Source organism: Coenobita brevimanus, chromosome 98 (assembly GCF_032717465.1).
Source record: "Coenobita brevimanus isolate Jiangsu-jjx chromosome 98, ASM3271746v2, whole genome shotgun sequence".
In the NCBI taxonomy this organism is placed as follows: Eukaryota; Metazoa; Arthropoda; class Malacostraca; order Decapoda; family Coenobitidae; genus Coenobita; species Coenobita brevimanus.
In genome coordinates this window covers 26286349-26305951 of record NC_137051.1, presented here as the reverse complement: position 1 = coordinate 26305951, position 19603 = coordinate 26286349, and the positions used below count along the sequence as shown (strand labels likewise).

The following is a 19603-nucleotide window of genomic DNA, read 5'->3' as shown; positions in this document are numbered from 1 at the left end:
GGGTTGGAGTGGAGAGGTATATGAGAGAGGGGGGTGTGAGCTGGAAGGAGGGCAGTCAAATGGCAGGGGGCAGGGCGACATGGAGACAATTTGTTTGTGGCCACCCCTTATGGGATTACAGCATCTGGCACCAGAAAGACTGAGAGATAGATAGTTATAAATAAAAGTCCAAACTATTGTATTCTACATATGTATAATGATAACTGAATGTTTGTTATGAGAAGCGAAAGTTAATCCTACAAGCTGGAGTTTGAACACACAACCAGAAGCGTGAAGCCCACACACAAGGATTCATGAGCTTCATTCTAGGTGTAATTCGTCTCTTAAGGTGTAAGGGCGGTTTGCACGTGCTGCTTACAACAGTTGCGATTATTTCCTGGTCCTGTAGTCATGTACTGCAAGGGTAAATGGGCATCTAAGTGAATGGTTCAAAATCAATGTGGACATGAGACAAAGTTGCATGATGTCCCAGTGGTTGTGGGGCGCTCACCATCCACTCACTCGATGTAGTGCTGCTCTCGGGTGTCTGCCCCTTCCTCTTCTCCATCCTTCTTTCCTTCCATCCTCTTCTGTCTTTCTTTCCTTCATTCTCTCCTCATCCATCCGCCTATGGGTGACTCTACACTCCCTCTGCTGTCTTTCTTTCCTTCATTCTTTCCCCTTCCTTCTGCCTCTGGATGACTCTACAATGAGTGACAAGCCAAATGGTTTCCTGTACACAAGGAAACCATTTACTATACTGGGTAATAACCATATGACCAAATTTTGGCACCTGGTGGTTCAGTGGGTAATTACTGAGCTCCAATCAGATTGAGCTGGTGAAGGTTTATATCCAAGGGGTAGTTGGGGTTTATTGCTCATGTAATGACACTCAGAAATAAGTGAGGCTGGTCACTCTCATCTTCAATGTCAGGACCAACTTGCCTAGCCTAGGGCTCTAATGCTCCTGATGGGACAACGTAGGATTGGATGATAATGAAGGTATGTATATATATATATATATATATATATATATATATATATATATATATATATATATATATATATATATATATATATATATATATATATATAGTCCGATGCCCTAATCCTGCAAAGGGTGGCCACAGACAAAACGCCTCCAAGTTGCTCTGTCACCCACCATTTGACTACCCTCCCCCCAACTCACCCCCCCTCCCTCATATACCTCTCAACTCCATCCCTCCACCTCATCCTCGGTCTACCCCTCCCTCTCCCTCCCTCCACTTCACATACATACACCCTCTTAGTCAGTCTTTCATTCTCCATTCTCTCCACATGTCTGAACCACCTCAGTGTATTTCTCCTAATTTTCTCAACCACATCCACATCCACCCCACAACGTTCCATTACTTCTTCATTCGTCAACCTGTCCCTCCATGTCACTCCACATGCACCTCTCAAGTAACTCATTTCTAATGCTCTCACTCTAGACTTGTTCCCCTCCTGCAGGGTCCACACCTCGCTTCCATACGTCAGGGTAGGGATCACAATACTATTATGCAATGATATATATATCTATATGGTCCGCAGGCGGGATTGGATGAAGCAGAGAAAGATAGATTTGGGGATGATTTAATAAGTGTAGTAGGTGCTATGCAGGATGTGATAGTGGTTTTGGGAGGGGACTTAAATGGTCATGTAGGTGAAGCAGTTCAAGGTTATGAAGGAGTACATGGGGGATCTGCGTATGGTATATAGAATGCGGAAGGGGAAAGGATACTCAAGTTTGGGGAGGCAACGGACATGATTGTGTCCAACACATATTTTAGGAAAAGAGACAGTAGGTTAATTACGTACGAGTCTGGGGGAAATATCAGTTAGACAGATTATTTTCTAGTTTGGAGGGCTGATAGAAGGTTAGTGAGGGATGTTAAAGTTATAGGAAGTGAGGAGTGTGTGCAGCAGCACAAACTATTGATTCATGATATGGTGCTTGAAGAACGAGTGATGAAAAAGAGGACTTATGTGCCTAGGAGGAAATATGGAAGCTGGAATACCATGCAGTAAGGGATGCCTTCTATAGCGAGATGAGGAGAATGGTGGCTGAACAGGGAGCTGTAGACAGAGGCGTTAATGAACAGTACAGAGCCCTCAAGAACAATCTCTTGAGAGTTACTGATGTAATATGTGGTTGGGCAAGAGGCCCACCAAGACATAAAGTAACTTGGTGGTGGGATGGGGGTGTAGAAGCTGCAGTTAAGGAGAAAAGATGGCTTTTCCGGGAATGAAAGAAAGGTGGTAACAAGGAGGAATACTTGGCTGCCAAGCGTAGGGCTAGAAGAGAGGTATACAGGGCGAAATCTGAGTCACAGAGATTTACTTGGTAACCTAAATCATGGGAAAAGGAAAAATATGATATTTAAGGTGGCAAATCAGATGAAGAGGGATAATCGGGATATTATAGGTGAGCAGTTTGTCAAGAATAATGAAGGAAGGGTAGTGGTGAACAGTGGTGATATTAAAGATGCATGGAGAGAGCATTATAGCCAGTTGTTGAATGAGGAGTTTGACTGGGACAGGGAAGGTTTAGAGCACGCAGATCCAGTGTTTGGCCCTTGGCCTTTGATTGACACTGCTACTGTGAGTAAGCCAATAGACAGGATCCAGGTGGGGAAGGCAGCAGGTGTGTCTAAGTTGACTGCCAAAATGTTGAAAGCCTCAGGAGATATCGGGGTGAGGTTAGTCACCAACCTGATAAATATGATTATATATGAGTGTGTTGTCCCAGATGATTGGTTGAGGAGTGTAACTGTAAATGTGTATAAAGGGAAGGGTGATGCCATGGAAAGAGGAAATTATAGAGGTATAAAGCTTTTAAATCAGAAAATGAAGGTAATGGAGAGAGTTCTAGAAGGTATGATTAGAGAAAGAGTGAATATTGATGAGATGCAGTTTGGGTTTATGCCAGGCAGGGGGACCACTGATGCCATATTCACTGTTCGACAGCTTCAGAAAAAATACTGGGAAGAAAAAAATGGGAGAAATGGAGTTCCCCCGAGCTAAGCCCAGTACTGGACTATATAGCCCCGCTAGGGTTACAGGAGGGAGCTACCCCTCCCGGCACAGCAGCCCAGGCGAGGCTCGAACTTGCAATCCCCCAATCACAAGTCCAGCGTGCTACCACTGTGCTACCGCACCCCCCACTGGGAAGAAAAGGGATCTGTATTTTGTTTCTGTTGATTTGGAAAAGGCCTTTGACAGAGTCCCTAGAGAGGTGGTGAAGTGGGCAATGAGAAAGCTTGGCTTTGAGGAGTGGCTGGTTAGGGTGGTTATGACTATGTATGTGGGTGCTCACACCCAGGTAAGAGTGAATGGAGATTTGAGTGACGAGTTTTCCATGAAGATTGGTGTGCATCAAGGGTCAGTTTTGAGTCCCTTGTTGTAGTAGTAGTTGTTCCCTAGGCAGTCTGGCTGAACAGCCCCGAGTCCCTTGTTGTTTATCATGGTACTTGAAGCCATCTCACATGACTTCAGAAACGGACTCCCGAGGGAGATGTTGAATGCTGATGATTTGGTGTTGGTTGCAAAGAATGATAGGGAGGCGGAGGAAAGATTTAGAAAGTGGAGAGGTGCTATGGGGCACAAAGACTTAAGGGTAAATGCAGATAAAAAAAAAAAGTGATGATACCTAGGGTGGGTGGTGGTACTGTCAAAGACGAAGGAGACTGGCCATGTGCAGTTTGACATTTATATATATATATATATATATATATATACAGTGCTCGTCAGAAGTATTCAGCGTTGTCCGCCAGGCGCGCAATACTTATGGCCCAAAAAGAATCACCCATTCTGGGGGGTAAGAATTGAGCCACAAGTTTGAGCTCCGAGCATGACGTCACGGTAGCCTGGGGCCTTCCGACGCGCTGGTTGGTTCCCGCCTCAGTCGCCCACGGGCTGCCTGAGAGAGAGGAACTCCGCCGAGTGTCCCTCTCAAATTGCGCCATTTTTTACCGAGTGTCCCGCAGTGTTCTGGCCTTCACAACTTTGTTATGGCACCTACCCGTGAACTATCGAGTGAAATCATATCCCAGATCATTGCTCTAAAGGAGGCAGGCCACCAGACAAAGGAAATTAGTGAATTGGTTGGTGTGGCACGATCGACAGTGCGTCGTTGGTGTGCACGGTTTCGGGAGGAAAACAGTGGTGCAGTTCCCACAAAGAAACCGCGGTCTGGTAGGCCTAGGAAAACTTCCCCAAGGTCTGTTAATGTTTTAAAACGTGCAGTGGAGTTTAATCCTCGTGTGAGTGCAAGGAAAATTAAGGAGAGCAACCCGGAAGTGTTTGGTGAGGTGTCAGTGAGAACAGTGTCTCGTAGGGTGCATGAGCTTGGTTACACAAGTCACAGGCCTGTGAAAAAGCCTCTTCTCACCAAGAGCCAGAGAATTCGTAGGCTTTCCTTTGCTAATAAATATCTAACCTGGGGTGAGGAGCAATGGTTGTCAGTGTTGTGGTCTGATGAGGCAACGTTTAGTGTTACCTGTAACAGAGGAGCACGTGTGTATCGACGCAAAGGTAGTGACCCACTTGACCCACGGTATGTAGAAAGCACAGTTAAACATCCTGATTCACTCATGGTATGGGGTTGTTTCTCAGGGAAGGGTTTGGGGAAGCTTGTTGTACTTCCCAAGAACATCAGAGTGAATCAGGATGTTTACCTGGAGCTTCTGTGTGATCATTTACCAGACTCCTTCGAGCTAACAGGTGCACGAGTGTTTCAGCAGGACGGTGCACCTGCTCACAAGGCCAAATCGGTCACCAATTGGCTTCGTGACTGCGAGGTATCATTCATGACAGACTGGCCAGGAAATAGCCCAGACCTCAACCCCATTGAAAACCTCTGGTACCTTGTAAAGAAGAGTCTCCAAGGGAAAGACGTGAGCTCTCTGCCTAAGTTGGAAGCCGCCATTCGTGACTCCTGGGACAAAATACCCCTCCAGCACCTCAGGAGCCTCGCCCTTTCACTTCCAAGACGTCTCAGGTCCGTGAAGAAACGTAAAGGCTACCCTACGAAGCACTAAAGGTAAATAAAATGCATTATTTATATGTTTTTTCAATGTTGAAAGGTTTGTTTCTCAGGAGGGACGCAGGGCGCTCTATACTTCTGACGAGCACTGTATATATATATATATATATATATATATACAGTAATCCCTCCAATATCCGATGTAACAGAACAAAGGGCATGTCTTGATAGTGATCCTTTCCGGATATTGGGCCCCAGCCTCCTGGACTTGTACTTATGGACCCTAACTCAGAAAAACACCTCTACAACTCCCTCTGGACATGCATAGCACCTATTTAAGACCCAAATCGCACCAATAAGGGACATAAAAGACTTAAATAAATGCAAATGAACTCTAAAGTGAGGTTTTAGAGGTAGGTTTATACAATATTAAATATTCTGGGTACTTATAACAAGTCCCTGGCTCCTAGACTGGTAGTTATGGACCCTAACCTAGCCTAACTCAGAAAAACACGTCCCTACTGCACATGCATAGCACCTAAGACACTATTCACACCAATAAGCGACATAAAAGAGTGAAATGAGGTGTTAGAAGTATGGAAAAAACAGTACAGTGCAATATGAAACATTCTGGGTACTTACAGCAAGTACCTGGCCATCTCGATGAATAACCCGCCTCCTCTCAGACTCTGACAGTAAGAAGGAGTTCCTGAAGCACTTGCAGTACACTGTTCATGAAGTCTTGCACAGAACTTAGTCATTTGCACTCAGAATTCCATTCTCTTAACAATGCGCACTCTTGTCTTACTTGCGCTCCATTGTACCTTAACCCCTACACCGCGGGCATGTTTACCAATGTTTTGCGTGTGCCGCGGGGTTATTCGGGCTCCGACAGACTCGCAAAAAATATTTGCCAAAAATCAGTTATTAGTCCTAGAATATTAAAATTACATATGCTTATGGCACATACCTTCAGCTTTCTCCTGGAATGTTTGTTGAGCCTTCGTCGGTTACCGTAGGACTTGTGGAGACCTCTGAAGTTGGGTAACGAAGTCTCCGCTTTACACTTCCCGACAACCCGTAATATGATTACCACAGCCAGATATTAACACTATAAACACTACTCTATGATTTTCAAGTAGTTTGAGATCCATACTCCAAAAAAAAACCCACTGTGAAAGCAATGAAAATTACACGCGCGTCTAACTGTCGCACTTGCGCTAGTTCGCTCTTGGTACTCTGTCATTTATTATTCATAAAACCCCTCACACTTTATATTTCTATTACTATATAACATTTATATATATCTACAGTCTTTATCCATAAGTTTCCTTCAGTAGTATTAGTTTATTGTCACTGTACGGATTCAATTTCTTTCAGTAAAATACGTAGCATTCACTTTCTTGTCCTGTATACTAGCATTGAGAGTGAATGTCACTTTCACCTTCACTCTCAAAACTCATAGTATTCAGACATGCTAGAGTGAAACTTTCACTTTCATTACCCCTAGGGTATATACTCGTATTCTTATAATACTACTCATTTACATTTCTATTTACGTTCTCTATTTTATTTACGTTATTTACATTTCTATTTTATTTACACTGTGTTATGCACTGTCACTTGAAGTAACTTATAAAACTATTTTCCACTGTTCACGTATATTTACATTCATTACTTTCACTTGCTGTTTACACATTATTTACACATTATTTACAATTCCACTTGCACTGTTTTACTCAATAGAAAGATCGTAGTCACTCTTTTATCAATTGTCAGCCCTTTACCTCTTTCCACACGAGGTTTAGTAGGGGGTAAAGGTCACAGGGCCCTTTGCATGGGGGTGAAAAAGTCCCTGAAGTCAGCAAGAGGAAACAGACGTACCTCCACTTTGGAAGATGAGAGTGAACTGATAAGGGTGGGCCGGGGTGGTCGCCTACCTAAGGAAATTCATTACTGCCAACGTTAGCCTCTTGACACAGCTAATATATAGCAGTGAAATGATTGGCAGGAAATCTAGACAATACATTATAAATTAGGTAGTTCCAGGTGAATGTAAATATCACTTAGGCTTCTCCCTTCCCTCCTTATATGTATATTTATTACGAAAATAGATTATACGGCATATTTCAAGGGGAAATAAACAGCAAAAATTAGCAAACGAGTGCACGTGAGGTGTTGTCAGGTGATAATTAGCCAATTCCAGGTGTATGGCACTCTCACTTACCTTATTTCTTTCTTGTATATATTATTTGGTATAAGAATAGGGAATAGGGCTTATTTCAATGGGTGAAATCAGTGAAAAATTCCAGGGAAGATTTACTTAGCGTAGCACGGCCGGGCAGGCGAGAGGATAGGGTAATGGAGGGGGGGTAGGGAGGGGAGTCAAGAACGGGGAGAAGTGGCTAAATTGTCAACGATGGATGGGAGTACAGATGAGATTAGGAGTGCTGACTAGTGTTGGACATTGGCAGTACTGATAGATGATACAAGCCCCCACTTGGAAGCCCGGGTGAATTCAAAATAACACAGAATCACAAAAGCGACGCCCCACGGTATGATCCCTTGCTCCCAAGCGTCACGAAAGTGACGCCCTGCGGTTAAGGGGTTAATGAAATAAGTGTTGCACTCTGCAGACGACTCTGAAGAGAGGCGCAAACTCACGTCAAGTGGTGACTCCACAGTGCCTGATGTGCTGGGTTGTGGCTCGAAGCATGAGGGCCTGTCTTGGGGAGGCAATGGAGTGGAGCCAGGGCTGGGCACAGCGGGGGTCACGGGCCTGAAAAAGCTGTCAATGGTTGACTGACACAAGGAACGACGATTTTGACGATTAATGATGCGCTGCCTGAAAGTGCGCACTTTCTCCACAAGTCCCAAGGGCCCCATCTCCCTGTTGCAGTCCGGGTGTTCCAGGTAGTCCAGAACGAACTCTAGGTGTTCCTGGAGTGCGCTCAGCTTGAGGATGGCTGCAGTAGTGTCACGTTGAGAGGAGTCCTCATCATCGTCGCCGTCCTCGTCGGAATCTTCAAGCTGGGTACTGACACCTGCAACTGAAGATGTGATCTCGATATCAGACGTGGTCTGATACCCAGGATCGCCCTCGTCGTCATCCAATCACTCACGCACTTCGTCCACAACAACATCGTTGCCATGCGCACGTAGACGTGCATGGATGTCATCCACTTCAAAACCTAGGAAATCGTGCTCCACATCCGTTCCAAGAAGCAGATGAGACCAACCATTTTCTAGAGTCTTGACAGGGATTTCCTTCCATGCACTGGCCCAGTTGTAGATGACAGACATGATGTTGTAGCGGCGAATGTTTTCCAAAGTCCGCTGGCCTCGGGTGTCCTGTCCCTCCCTGCGCTCATCCTCGTCCTCGAAGACAACCATCACCTCCTCCAGGAACTTCCACCGGTACAGCCTCTTCGTTGCCACGATCACTCCTTGGTCCATTGGTTGGATGAGAGCAGTCGTATTAGGTGGCAGAAACATGCACCTAATGCATCCATTCTCAGCCACCAACTCCTTGTCGCATGGGTGGGCAGGTGCATTGTTGAGGAGAAGGAGGGCCTTTACCTGGTCGTGTGGGATTCCCAGTTTCTCCATCTGGTAATGGATGACCTCCTTGACGAAATGGCGGTGGAACCAGTCTTAGAAGATCTGGGCTGTGAACCATGCCTTCAAGGAATGGTACCAGATGACAGGAGGGACATCCATCACCCCACGAAGACACCGAGGCTGCTTTGCACAGCCAACAGTAACGGGCTTGAGCCGGTGCATGCTGTTAGCATTGGCACAACACAAAGCAGATATCCATTGCTTGCAGAGCTTGCAGCCAGGTACATGCTTCTCTGTCTCCTCGGCTAGAGTGTTCGCAGGCAAAGAGCGATAGAATAAGCCAGTTTCATCAGCGTTGTAGACATGACCGAGAATTAGGCCCTCCCTGTCGATCAAGTGCTTCATCTTGTGCCGAAACTCGTCTATTCCATTCTCGTTGGTGTCCAAAGCTTCGCCATGAGACTTACGGTTGGTAAGGCCGTGTCGTAACTTGAACATGAAGAGCCAACCTTCGGATGCCTTGAAGTCTAGGGCATTGTGAAGCCTTGCGAACTTCTCAGCAGCAGCCTTCAGCTCCGTGCCACGCACCATCACACCAGCAGCACGTTGCTGTCGATACCAAATCAACGTGGAGCGGTCGACTTCTGCATACTTGGGAGTATACATCACCTTCCTCTCCACGTTGTGTTTGCTTTTCGATGAGAAGTCAGCCATGTACTGCACGAGTTTGTCGCATCTCTTGATATCAAACAAAGTAGATCGGGCCAGGCTGAATTCACGAAGGATGCGTGAGGTAGACAATCCCGCATCCACCTTGTCCATTATCTCCCTCTTCTCCAGAGTCAAACCCACTCTCTTCCTCTTCTCAAGTGGTGGGGCCATCATCACACACACGAAGGAGAGGCACAAGAGCAGCAGGAGAGCCTGCAGCAGATAAGGCACCACCACAAAAGCGAGCACATAAGCGGCCATGACGATGAGCGTGCACACACAAGAGACAGGCGGTAAGTGGGGAGGATGCAGGGGCGCTCTAGCGGACGTTGGCGGAACAACGCACCAGAACACAGCTGGCCAGCGCTGCGTGCGCCAACTTCAAATTACGGGCAGGAAAAAGTTGGATTTTTTTTCGAATTTTTTACGGTTTTTGGCCCATTTTGGGAATATTGGATCCCAGAACGAAAATGTCAGGTTATTGGGGATGTCCGGAAAATGGGCGTCACTAATATATATATATATATCACTCAATCAATCATTTCCTGTGGCACCCTCGGGGATGCATAGGGCCTCGATGAACTCACACCACCACATCCTATCTTGTGCTAACTCCTCAAGATCTCCCCAACACTCATCTCCAGCTTCCCGTCTCATTGTTCTCACCCACATCTCTTTTGGCCTTCCTCTACCTCTCCTACCAAGTGCCACCCACCCTGGTGTACCTCGTACTATTCCCTGTCTCCTATACACATGTCCTAGCCACTTCCATCGTGAGAACCTAACATATTTATCGACCGGCTGCACTCCCGTTATTTCTCTAATTCTACTATTTGGTATCCTTTCCCACCACTTAACTCCTAATATTTTGTTTTCAAACACCAAGAATTTATTTTCCATAGTCACTGTGCTGTACCAAGACTCGTGTCCATAAATTAAGATACTCCTAACCATTACCTTATAAAGTTTGATTTTTGTATGCACAGAAAAATTGTTATTATTCCAAATATTTTTAAGCATTCCCATTGCCTGATTAGCCTTCTTTAACCTTTCCTCGAATTCAAAGTTCAAAGAACCATCCTTGGCTAAATAAGTACCTAAATATTTAAACCTATCAACTTGCTTTACAACCATACCTCCAATTACACATTCCTGCACATTTTCCATATTCATATTGATTACTTCAGTTTTTCCACAATTAATAACCAAACCCACCTTGCAACCTTCACTCACCAAACAGTCCAACACTCTCTGCATCTCTTCTGGCCCATCACAAATCAAAACTATATCATCTGCATAATCTAAATCCAAAAGTTTCCTGTTCTCTCCCCAAAGTATACCTGCACCGGTTTCTGTTCCAATGCGTTTCATAATGTAATCAATGACCAATATAAATAGTAAAGGCGATTGAACACCACCTTGAATTACTCCGGACTTGACTTTAAACGAATCACTCAGACAACCATCAACCATCACTTTACAAAATGTGTCCTCAAGCATGTTCATAATGACCCTCACAAACTCCTCTGGTATTCCATAATGTCTCATGATCTTCCCCATAGTCTCTCTCAAAACACTATCAAAAGCCTTTTCAAAATCAACAAAACAAAGTCTTAACGGTACTCTCATTTCATTAACTTGCTGCATCAAATGCCTAACTATAAAGATCTGATCATTGCAACCACGTCCCTTTCTAAAACCAGCCTGTTCATCCCTCAGAATACCCTCAACCACCGGCTCCAACCTATTTAACAACACTCTACTGAAAACTTTCAAAGCTATCGGTGACAAAGAGATTCCCCTCCAATTACCACATTCACTCAGGTCTCCCTTCTTCGGAACTTTAACAATTACACCATTCTTCCAAACTGATGGTAGTAACCCCGTCACCCATATCTTATTGAATAGCTTGGTCAAGATCATTATTAATCTATCCCCTCCACTTTAAACATTTCTGGAAATAAACCATCCTCCCCTGGTGCCTTATTATTCTTTAACTGTTTTACTGCTTTCTCCACTTCTGCAAGCCTCAACTCTCCTGTTTCTATATTTAAATCTTCCTGAGCAGACGGTATATCCTCTTCTGGTGGTATTGGTCTATTAAGAACTGTCTCAAAATGCTCTTTCCATCTATTTTTAATATCTCCATCTTTGGTCAATAAATTTCCTTCCCTGTCTCTAACTGGTATTTCCTTGCGTTTACCTGCATTACCACTCAGTTCTCTAATCGATTCATATGCTATTCTTTGACTCTGTCCATCATTTTTGTTTATTAAGATTTCAGTCTCTGCAACCTTTTCATCCACACATCTTCTTTTATCTCTCCTAGCTAACCCTCTTACTTCTGAATTCAAACTCCAGTACGCAGCTCTTGCTAATTCAATCTCTCGTTCATCAACGCATTGCATCTCACTCCTCAATTTAGCCTCACCTCTCTTTTTTTTATCATATCCCATGTTTCCTCTGATATCCATTTCTTTCTCCTGAATCTATGTCTCCTTCCAATCGTACATTCAGCAGTCTCATGCAAAACTTTGTTCACATCCTCCCACATCTCATCTACACTTCTCTCCCCCTCTTCCAACGTTTCCAACACCAAAAATCTATTTCTGCATTCTAATCTGAATTCCTCCTTTTCTTCTCCTTCCCTTCTAAGCTTAACAATATCGTATCTACCAACACCAGATTTTTCCTTCTTCTGATTTATAAGTTTAAACCTTATTTTTGCAATGCTGAGTTGATGGTCACTACCAATATCCGCTCCCCGTTTAACATGAACATCTAGCAGAGAACTTCTATGCCTCCTACTGATAGCGATGTGATCAATCTGATTTTTATATTTTCCACACGGCGAGGTAAGAGGACAGGAAGAAATCAGTAGGATAGAAGTTGTGGAAGCAATGAAGAAAGTTAAATCAGGGAAAGCCCCAGGAATTGATGGAGTGTGTGGTGAAATGCTGAAGCATGGGGGAGAGATAGTAGTCGAATGGATGTGGAAGATGTGCAGATTGGCCTGGGAGGAAGGTAGAGTCCCGGAGGATTGGAAGTCAGGTATAATTATTCCCTTGTACAAAGGAAAAGGGGAAAAAGAAGTGTGTGGTAATCATAGGGGCATTTGTCTTCTTAGTATAATAGGAAAAGTGTATGGTAGGATACTTATTGACAGAGTTAGAGAAAGAACAGAGAAATTAGTTCGAGAAGAACAGGGAGGCTTTAGGAAGGGAAGAGGTTGTGTAGATCAGATATTCATTCTCAGATCTTTAGTGGAAAAGTTTCTTGAGAAGGGAAAGAAGTTGTATGCGGCTTTCATGGATTTGGAGAAAGCATATGACAGGGTGGATAGACTAGGATTGTGGAAAGTGTTAAGAATATATGGAGTAGATGGGAAGTTGTTGAATGCTGTGAAGAGTATGTACGATGGTGCGAAGGCTGCAGTGCGTGTGGATGGTGAACTATGTGAATTTTTCTCTTTGAAAGTTGGGTTGAAACAGGGATGTGTCATGTCTCCATGGTTGTTCAATCTGTACATGGATGGGGTAATAAAAGAGGTACAAGGTAGGGTAGTGGATGTTGGAGTGGCCCTGGTGAGAGAGGATAGTGTTTGGAAACTCCCTGTACTGTTGTTTGCAGATGATACTGTGTTGTTGAGTGAAGACGAAGGGGAGCTGCAAGGCTTGGTGGATGAGTTTGAGAGAGTGTGTAAGAAACGGAATCTAAAGGTGAATGTAGGGAAGAGTAAAGTGATGGTCTTTGAGAGAGGTGAAGTCAGTGAATGTACAGCGAGGCTGGATGGTGAGGAATTGGAAAATGTGAGTACGTTTAAGTACTTGGGTAGTGTGATGAGTAAAGATGGAGGTTTGGAGGGTGAAGTGCTTGAAAGGGTACAGCAGGGAAGAAAGGTTGCTGGTTCTTTGAAAGCAGTGATAAGAAACAAGGAAGTGAGCATGGAAGTGAAAAAGTTACTACATGACAGTATTGTGATACCAACTCTAACGTACGGAAGTGAAGCTTGGACGTTGTTGGAAGGACACAAGTCAAGAGTGAGGGCCGTGGAAATGAGTTATTTAAGAGGAGCCTGTGGAGTCACATGGAGAGACAGGCTGACGAATGAGGATATAAAGGAGCGTTGTGGTGTTGATGTGGATGTGATAGGAAGCGTTATGAGGAACACACTGAGGTGGTTTGGCCATGTGGAGAGGATGGAGGGTGAAAGACTGACGAAGAGAGTGTATGTGAGTGAGGTGGAGGGGGAAAGAGGGAGGGGGAGGCCGAGGATGAGATGGAGAGATGGGGTGGAGAGGTATATGAGAGAGGGGGGTGTGAGTTGGGAGCAGGGGAGTGAAATGGCGGGGGACAGGGCGACTTGGAGGCGATTTGTTTGTGGCCACCCCAAACGGGATTGAGGCGTCTGGCAATAGATAGATAGACACCCAAGTTGTCTTGTGTATATTGCAATGCTGAAAGAGTGTGCCCCCGATGACTAAGTCATTTGCTAGACAGAAGCTTCCAAACCTCACTCCGTTTTCACTCATCCTACTACCCACTCCCATCTTACCCATACATGCCTCAAATCCCTCATTTGAACAGCCCATTACTGCATTAAAGTCTCCAATGCAGATCAAAACATCATGTCTAGGTACCCTTCCTACTCCTTCTTGCAACTTTTCATAAAATGTGTCTTTCCTTTCATTGAGTGCATCATTAGTAGGTGCATAACACAAACAGACTGATGTTGCCATGATTTGATTTAAACCGTGTGTATAACAATCGCTCATCTATAGGATCCCACTCACATAAAGCCTTATTTGCCTTACAACCCAGCAACAATCCTACTCTGATAATGCATTCCATCCTGTCGGCCAGATATCAATAAACGTATACCATCCTCCAAATCCAACTTATCGACTCCAGTTAATCTAGTTTCTGTGTGTGTATATATATATATATATATATATATATATACATGGATGGGGTGATGAGAGAAGGAAAAATGCGAGTAATGGAAAGAGGGAGGGCATTGGTAATGAATGGTGATGGATGGAATATCTCAAATTTGCTCTATGCTGATGATGCAGTACTTCTTGCAAATACCAGACAAGAACTTGGTAGACTAGTGCAGAGTTTTACTGATGTCTGTGAGCAACGTGCCTTGAGAGGAAATGTAGAAACGAGTAAAGTGATGGTTATTGAGAGAGAACGTGACTCCCAGTGTGATGTTACAGTGAATGAAGAGAGACTGGAATTGGTGAAAGACTTCAAATACCTGAGTACAGTGATAAAAATGAGAGGAAAATATGCAAAAGAAGTGGAAAGCAGAGTGACACAAAGAAGGAAAGTTGCTGGTGCAATGAAGGCCTTGATAAGAAACAGAGGCTTGAGTGTTGAAGCTGCACGAGGCTTTCATGAAGGAGAGTTAGTGCCAACTTTAACATATGGATGTGAGATTATGGTGTGACATGGATGGGGTAATATAAGAGGTACAAGGTAGGGCAGTGGATGTTGGAGTGGCCCTGGTGAGTGAGGGTAGTGTTTGGAAACTCCCTGTACTGTTGTTTGCAGATGATACTGTGTTGCTGAGTGAAGACGAAGGGGAGCTGCAAGGCTTGGTGAATGAGTTTGGGAGAGTGTGTAAGAAACGGAATCTAAAGGTGAATGTAGGGAAGAGTAAAATGATGGTCTTTGAGAGAGGTGAAGTCAGTGAATGTACAGTGAGGTTGGATGGTGAGGAAATGGAAAATGTGTGTACGTTTAAGTACTTGGGTAGTGTGATGAGTAAGGATGGAAGTTTGGAGGGTGAAGTGATTGAAAGGGTACAACAAGGAAGAAAGGTTGCTGGTTCCTTGAAAGCAGTGATAAGAAACAGGGAAGTGAGCATGGAAGTGAAAAAGTTAATACATGACAGTATTGTGATACCAACTCTAACGTATGGAAGTGATGCTTGGACGTTGCTTGAAGGACACAAGCCAAGAGTGAGAGCAGTGGAAATGAGTTATTTAAGAGAAGCCTGTGGAGTCACATGGAGAGACAGACTGACAAACGAGGATATAAGGGAGCATTGTGGTGTGGATGTGGATGTGACAGGAAGCATAAGAAGGAACACACTAAGGTGGTTTGACCATGTGGAGAAGATGGAAGGTGAGAGACTGACGAGGAGTGAATGTGAGTGAGGTGGAGGGGGGGAAAGGGAGGGGGAGGCCGAGGATGAGATGGAGGGGGGGAGAGGGAGGGGGAGGCCGAGGATGAGATGGAGGGGGGGAGAGGGAGGGGGAGGCCGAGGATGAGATGGAGGGATGGAGTGGAGAGGTATATGAGAGAGGGGTGTGTGAGTCAGGAGCAGGGCAGTGAAATGGCAGGGGACAGGGCAACATGGAGGCAATTTGTTTGTGGCCACCCCAAACGGGACTGAGGCATCTGGCAATAGATAGATAGACAGACAGATGAAAATGAAAGGTCAAGAGTGAAAGCACTGCAGATGGGACTGCTGAGGAATATATGTGGGGTACAGAGAGTGGATAGGATATGAAATAATGTGATTCATGAAAGATGCGGAGTAAGGAAATCTGTGGATACCAGAATCGAAGAGAACGTACTGAGATGGCAAGGTCATGTGGAGAGAATGGATAACAACAGAGAGGTGAAAAAGGTATATCTGAGCAAAATTTGAAGAAGGAAGGAGGTGGGGCAGGCCAAGGAGAAGGTGGAGCGATATGGTGGATGAGTGTGTGAGGAAGAGAGGTATGGAAGCCAGTTAGGCTAGGGGACTTACAAGAGATCAGGCTGGCTAGATGAATGTTGTGAGAAGTGCATTATCAGGGATTTGGCACCCCTTTTTAATGTGACAGAGTCTGGACTGACTCTATAGGATACATTTATGTGAAACCACAGAAGGTAGTGAAAGTTTTTGGCATATCAGATAGAGCCAGGATTCTGGAGGCTTGAATGACAAGTGAGTGGGCGTGTGGCTCATTGAACTGGGCAACCTGGGCTGTCTGGACATTACTACTCCTCACCCTGCCCTAGGGTGGGAAAGGAGGTCTGGATGATGATGATGACAATGATGATGATGTAGTGGTGTGGTAACTATATGGTGACCTGAAAGATGATCGATCTCCATTGTGTCTTCCTCACAAAATCACCTAATCCACCTTTCTGCTGTTCTGCTTACATTTAGTGTTTGCACTGTCTGTTCTGGATTATACCTCTTGTGGTTGGATGCTATCCCTCTCCATAACAAGGTATATTCTAGGCCAGCTTGATGTTTTGTGGTCAGATAGAAGATGTATGTGTCAGGCAATGATCGTCTCACAGAATCTGATTCACATTTTATCTTTCAGATGCAGGAATTTTAGCAAATCAGCATTAAGGCTTCGGAATTTCCTGAGTTCATTTATACAGTCATCCCATCAGCAGCAGATATGAAGCTTGTGGAAATCAATCAAGCTAGCCAACCACGAATATGTAGCTATGGTAGGGCTCTCATAACTTTTCATGTGTTTCACTTAATCTTCAGACAAAGCAGCGACACGACTTTTGTCCTTGAGTGTGCAGTACTAGCCTATATATAACAAGAACATTATTCAACTCACTTGAATCGAGGAAGCAACAGTCTTGATGCGACGATCATAACCCACCAACTCAGCTTCATCTCCTTTCTTTATGACACCTTGTGCAAGAGTTCCAGTCACAACTGAACCGCGACCAGGCACACTGAAGTAATCATCAATGGGGAGCAAAAATGGGGAGGAAACATCACGTGTAGGAGTCTCCAGGTAATCATCCATTGCCTTAACTAGCTTAAGGATGCTTGGCTCTCCATATGGTCCACTGTCTCCTTGCAAAGCTAAGAGAGCCGACCCAATAACAAAAGGTGTATTATCAGGATCAAAGTCATAATTCTCAAGCAACTCTCGGATTTCAATCTCAACTAGTTCTAGTACATCATCATCCACCAAGTCAGCTTTGTTGATGAAGACCACAAGTTTTTCCACCCCAGCCTGCTTGGCTAACATAAGGTGCTCACGAGTCTGTGGCATCTGACCATCAGTTGCAGCAACCACCAAAACAGCTCCATCCATCTGTGATGCTCCAGAGATCATGTTCTTAACATAGTCAGCATGACCAGGGCAGTCTGTGTGGGCATAGTGCCTGACAAAGAGATGAGGATTAGTAAAAAACAAGCACAAAGTAAATAACAACAAAACAGTTTACTGTCAACTGTGTCATCAGTAATCCCTGTATGCAAGTAATATAAAAAAAAATCAGTATTAAATTACAACACACTATAAAGGCCATGCATTCACATTAAGATAAATAATAATGTAATATCACCTTCTACATTCACTTATAACACAGAAAAAGAAAAGTACCCAGTACTTCATCCTCTTAAAAATATGCAAAAAATATAATTACAAAAATATTTATAAGTACATGCACTCATTATGTCTTGCATTAGTTACTCCAACTCTTTAGGGATTTCTCTGCTGAATTATCTGCTCAAAAAGGTTGTCAGTATTGAACAGGGTCCTCCTCCATGGCCTCCTACTATTTCATTACTGACTATTTCGTTATTAACTTAACTGCACTAGCTTCTGGTAAAATCCTGGATGGCCTTCAAGGCTCATACATTTGGTGAATCTACACTCATGTACCTACCTGAACTGTTATTTGCTCATGATATCATCATCATCATCTAATCCTGTGTTGCCCCACGAGGAGCGTAGGAGCCCACGGCTAGTCAAGTTGGTCCTAACATTTAAGATGAAAGTGACCAGCCTCACTCATCCCTGAGTGGCATTATGTGAGCAATAAACCCCAACCACCCCTTGGATATAAACCTGCACAGGATCAATCCAACTGAAGCACCTTAATTACCCACTAAACCACCAGGCACCATAATTTGGTTATATGGTTATCATCCAGCATAGTACATGGTTTTCTGGTGTACAGGAAACATGGTTTGTCACTCAGTGTAGAGTCACCCATAGGCAGAAGGAAGAGGAAAGAATGAACAAAAAAAAAAGACAGAAGAGGAAGTGTAGAGTCACCCATAGACATAAAAGGAAAGAATGCGGAAAGAAAGACACAAGAGGACGAGATGCTTTCTGGAAAGTTTTTGCTGATAATGATGCTTAAACCAAGACTCTCTGTCTGAGCTGCTCCATCAACCACAGGTAACTGCTACAGTGAGCTATCCTATAGGTGCAGTAAAGCAAAATCACCATGCAGGGACCTTGTGCCCCACTTGTGGTAAACAGCTCCTCACCAGGGTTGGACCAGGGTTTGTCCCACAGCTAGGTGCAGAGAACTAGTGTATGAGGGGGTTTGGCTTGTGGGTGGATGCCACAGCTGCTCCACCCAAGGTGCACAGCACTATCATGTGGGCTCCTTACCAGTGCTTCTGTACAGTAGTGATTTGTCTTGAGGAGCTTGGAGCAGAAAGGGGGTGGCTTTTTACCCATGAGCCTTCATTTTTACAGCATCCAGACAATTTGGCAAGTTACCTACAACTGTAAAGAAGTCTTACTCTGTGGAGTCATTCAAGAAACAACTCTCAAGACTTTTCTTTTCCTGAATCTACTCTAATGGAGTTATTCAAGAAATAGCTAAAGATTTTCTTTTCCTTAAAACTCATAATCTTATTGATGGCACAGTAATGTCATGGTGAATTACAGAGCTTAGTAGGAGCTGCTGTTCTACTGCAGTACTACTTATGAACAAACACTCATGTTTTTATTATGAAGTTTTTAGCACATTTGAAAAACGAATGCTCAACCATCATCATCATCATCATTATTATTGTTCAATCGATCTATCTATCTATTGCCAGATGCCTCAATCCCATTTGGGGTGGCCACAAACAAATCGCCTCCACGTCACCATGTCCCCCGCCATTTCACTGCCCTGCTCCCAACTCACACCCCCCTCTCTCATATACCTCTCCACCCCATCCCTCCATCTCATCCTCGGCCTCCCCCTCCCTCTTCCACCCTCCACCTCACTCACATTCACTCTCTTTGTCAGTCTTTCACCCTCCATCCTCTCCACATGGCCAAACCACCTCAGTGTGTTCCTCCTAACGCTTCCTATCACATCCACATCCACACCACAACGCTCCTTTATATCCTCATTTGCCAGCCTGTCTCTCCACGTGACTCCACAAGCTCCTCTTAAATAACTCATTTCCACTGCTCTCACTCTTGACTTGTCTCCTTCCAGCAACGTTCAAGCTTCACTTTCATACGTTTGAGTTGGTATCACAATACTGTCATGTAGTAACTTTTTCACTTTCATGTTCACTTCCCTGCTTCTTATCACTGATTTCAAGGAATCAGCAACCTTTCTTTCCAG

The 19603-nt window shown here is 44.3% G+C and overlaps 1 protein-coding gene across 1 annotated transcript in view; it reads right to left on the bottom strand.

Moving 5' to 3' along the window:
• Positions 1–19603, bottom strand: part of LOC145414105 (elongation factor Tu-like) — a 216308-nt gene that overhangs the window by 114353 nt on the left and 82352 nt on the right. The window contains exon 3 of the mRNA XM_080283664.1: positions 16843–17401. Within this exon, the coding sequence (XP_080139790.1) occupies positions 16843–17401 (559 nt within the window). The remainder of the gene's footprint in view (positions 1–16842; positions 17402–19603) is intronic.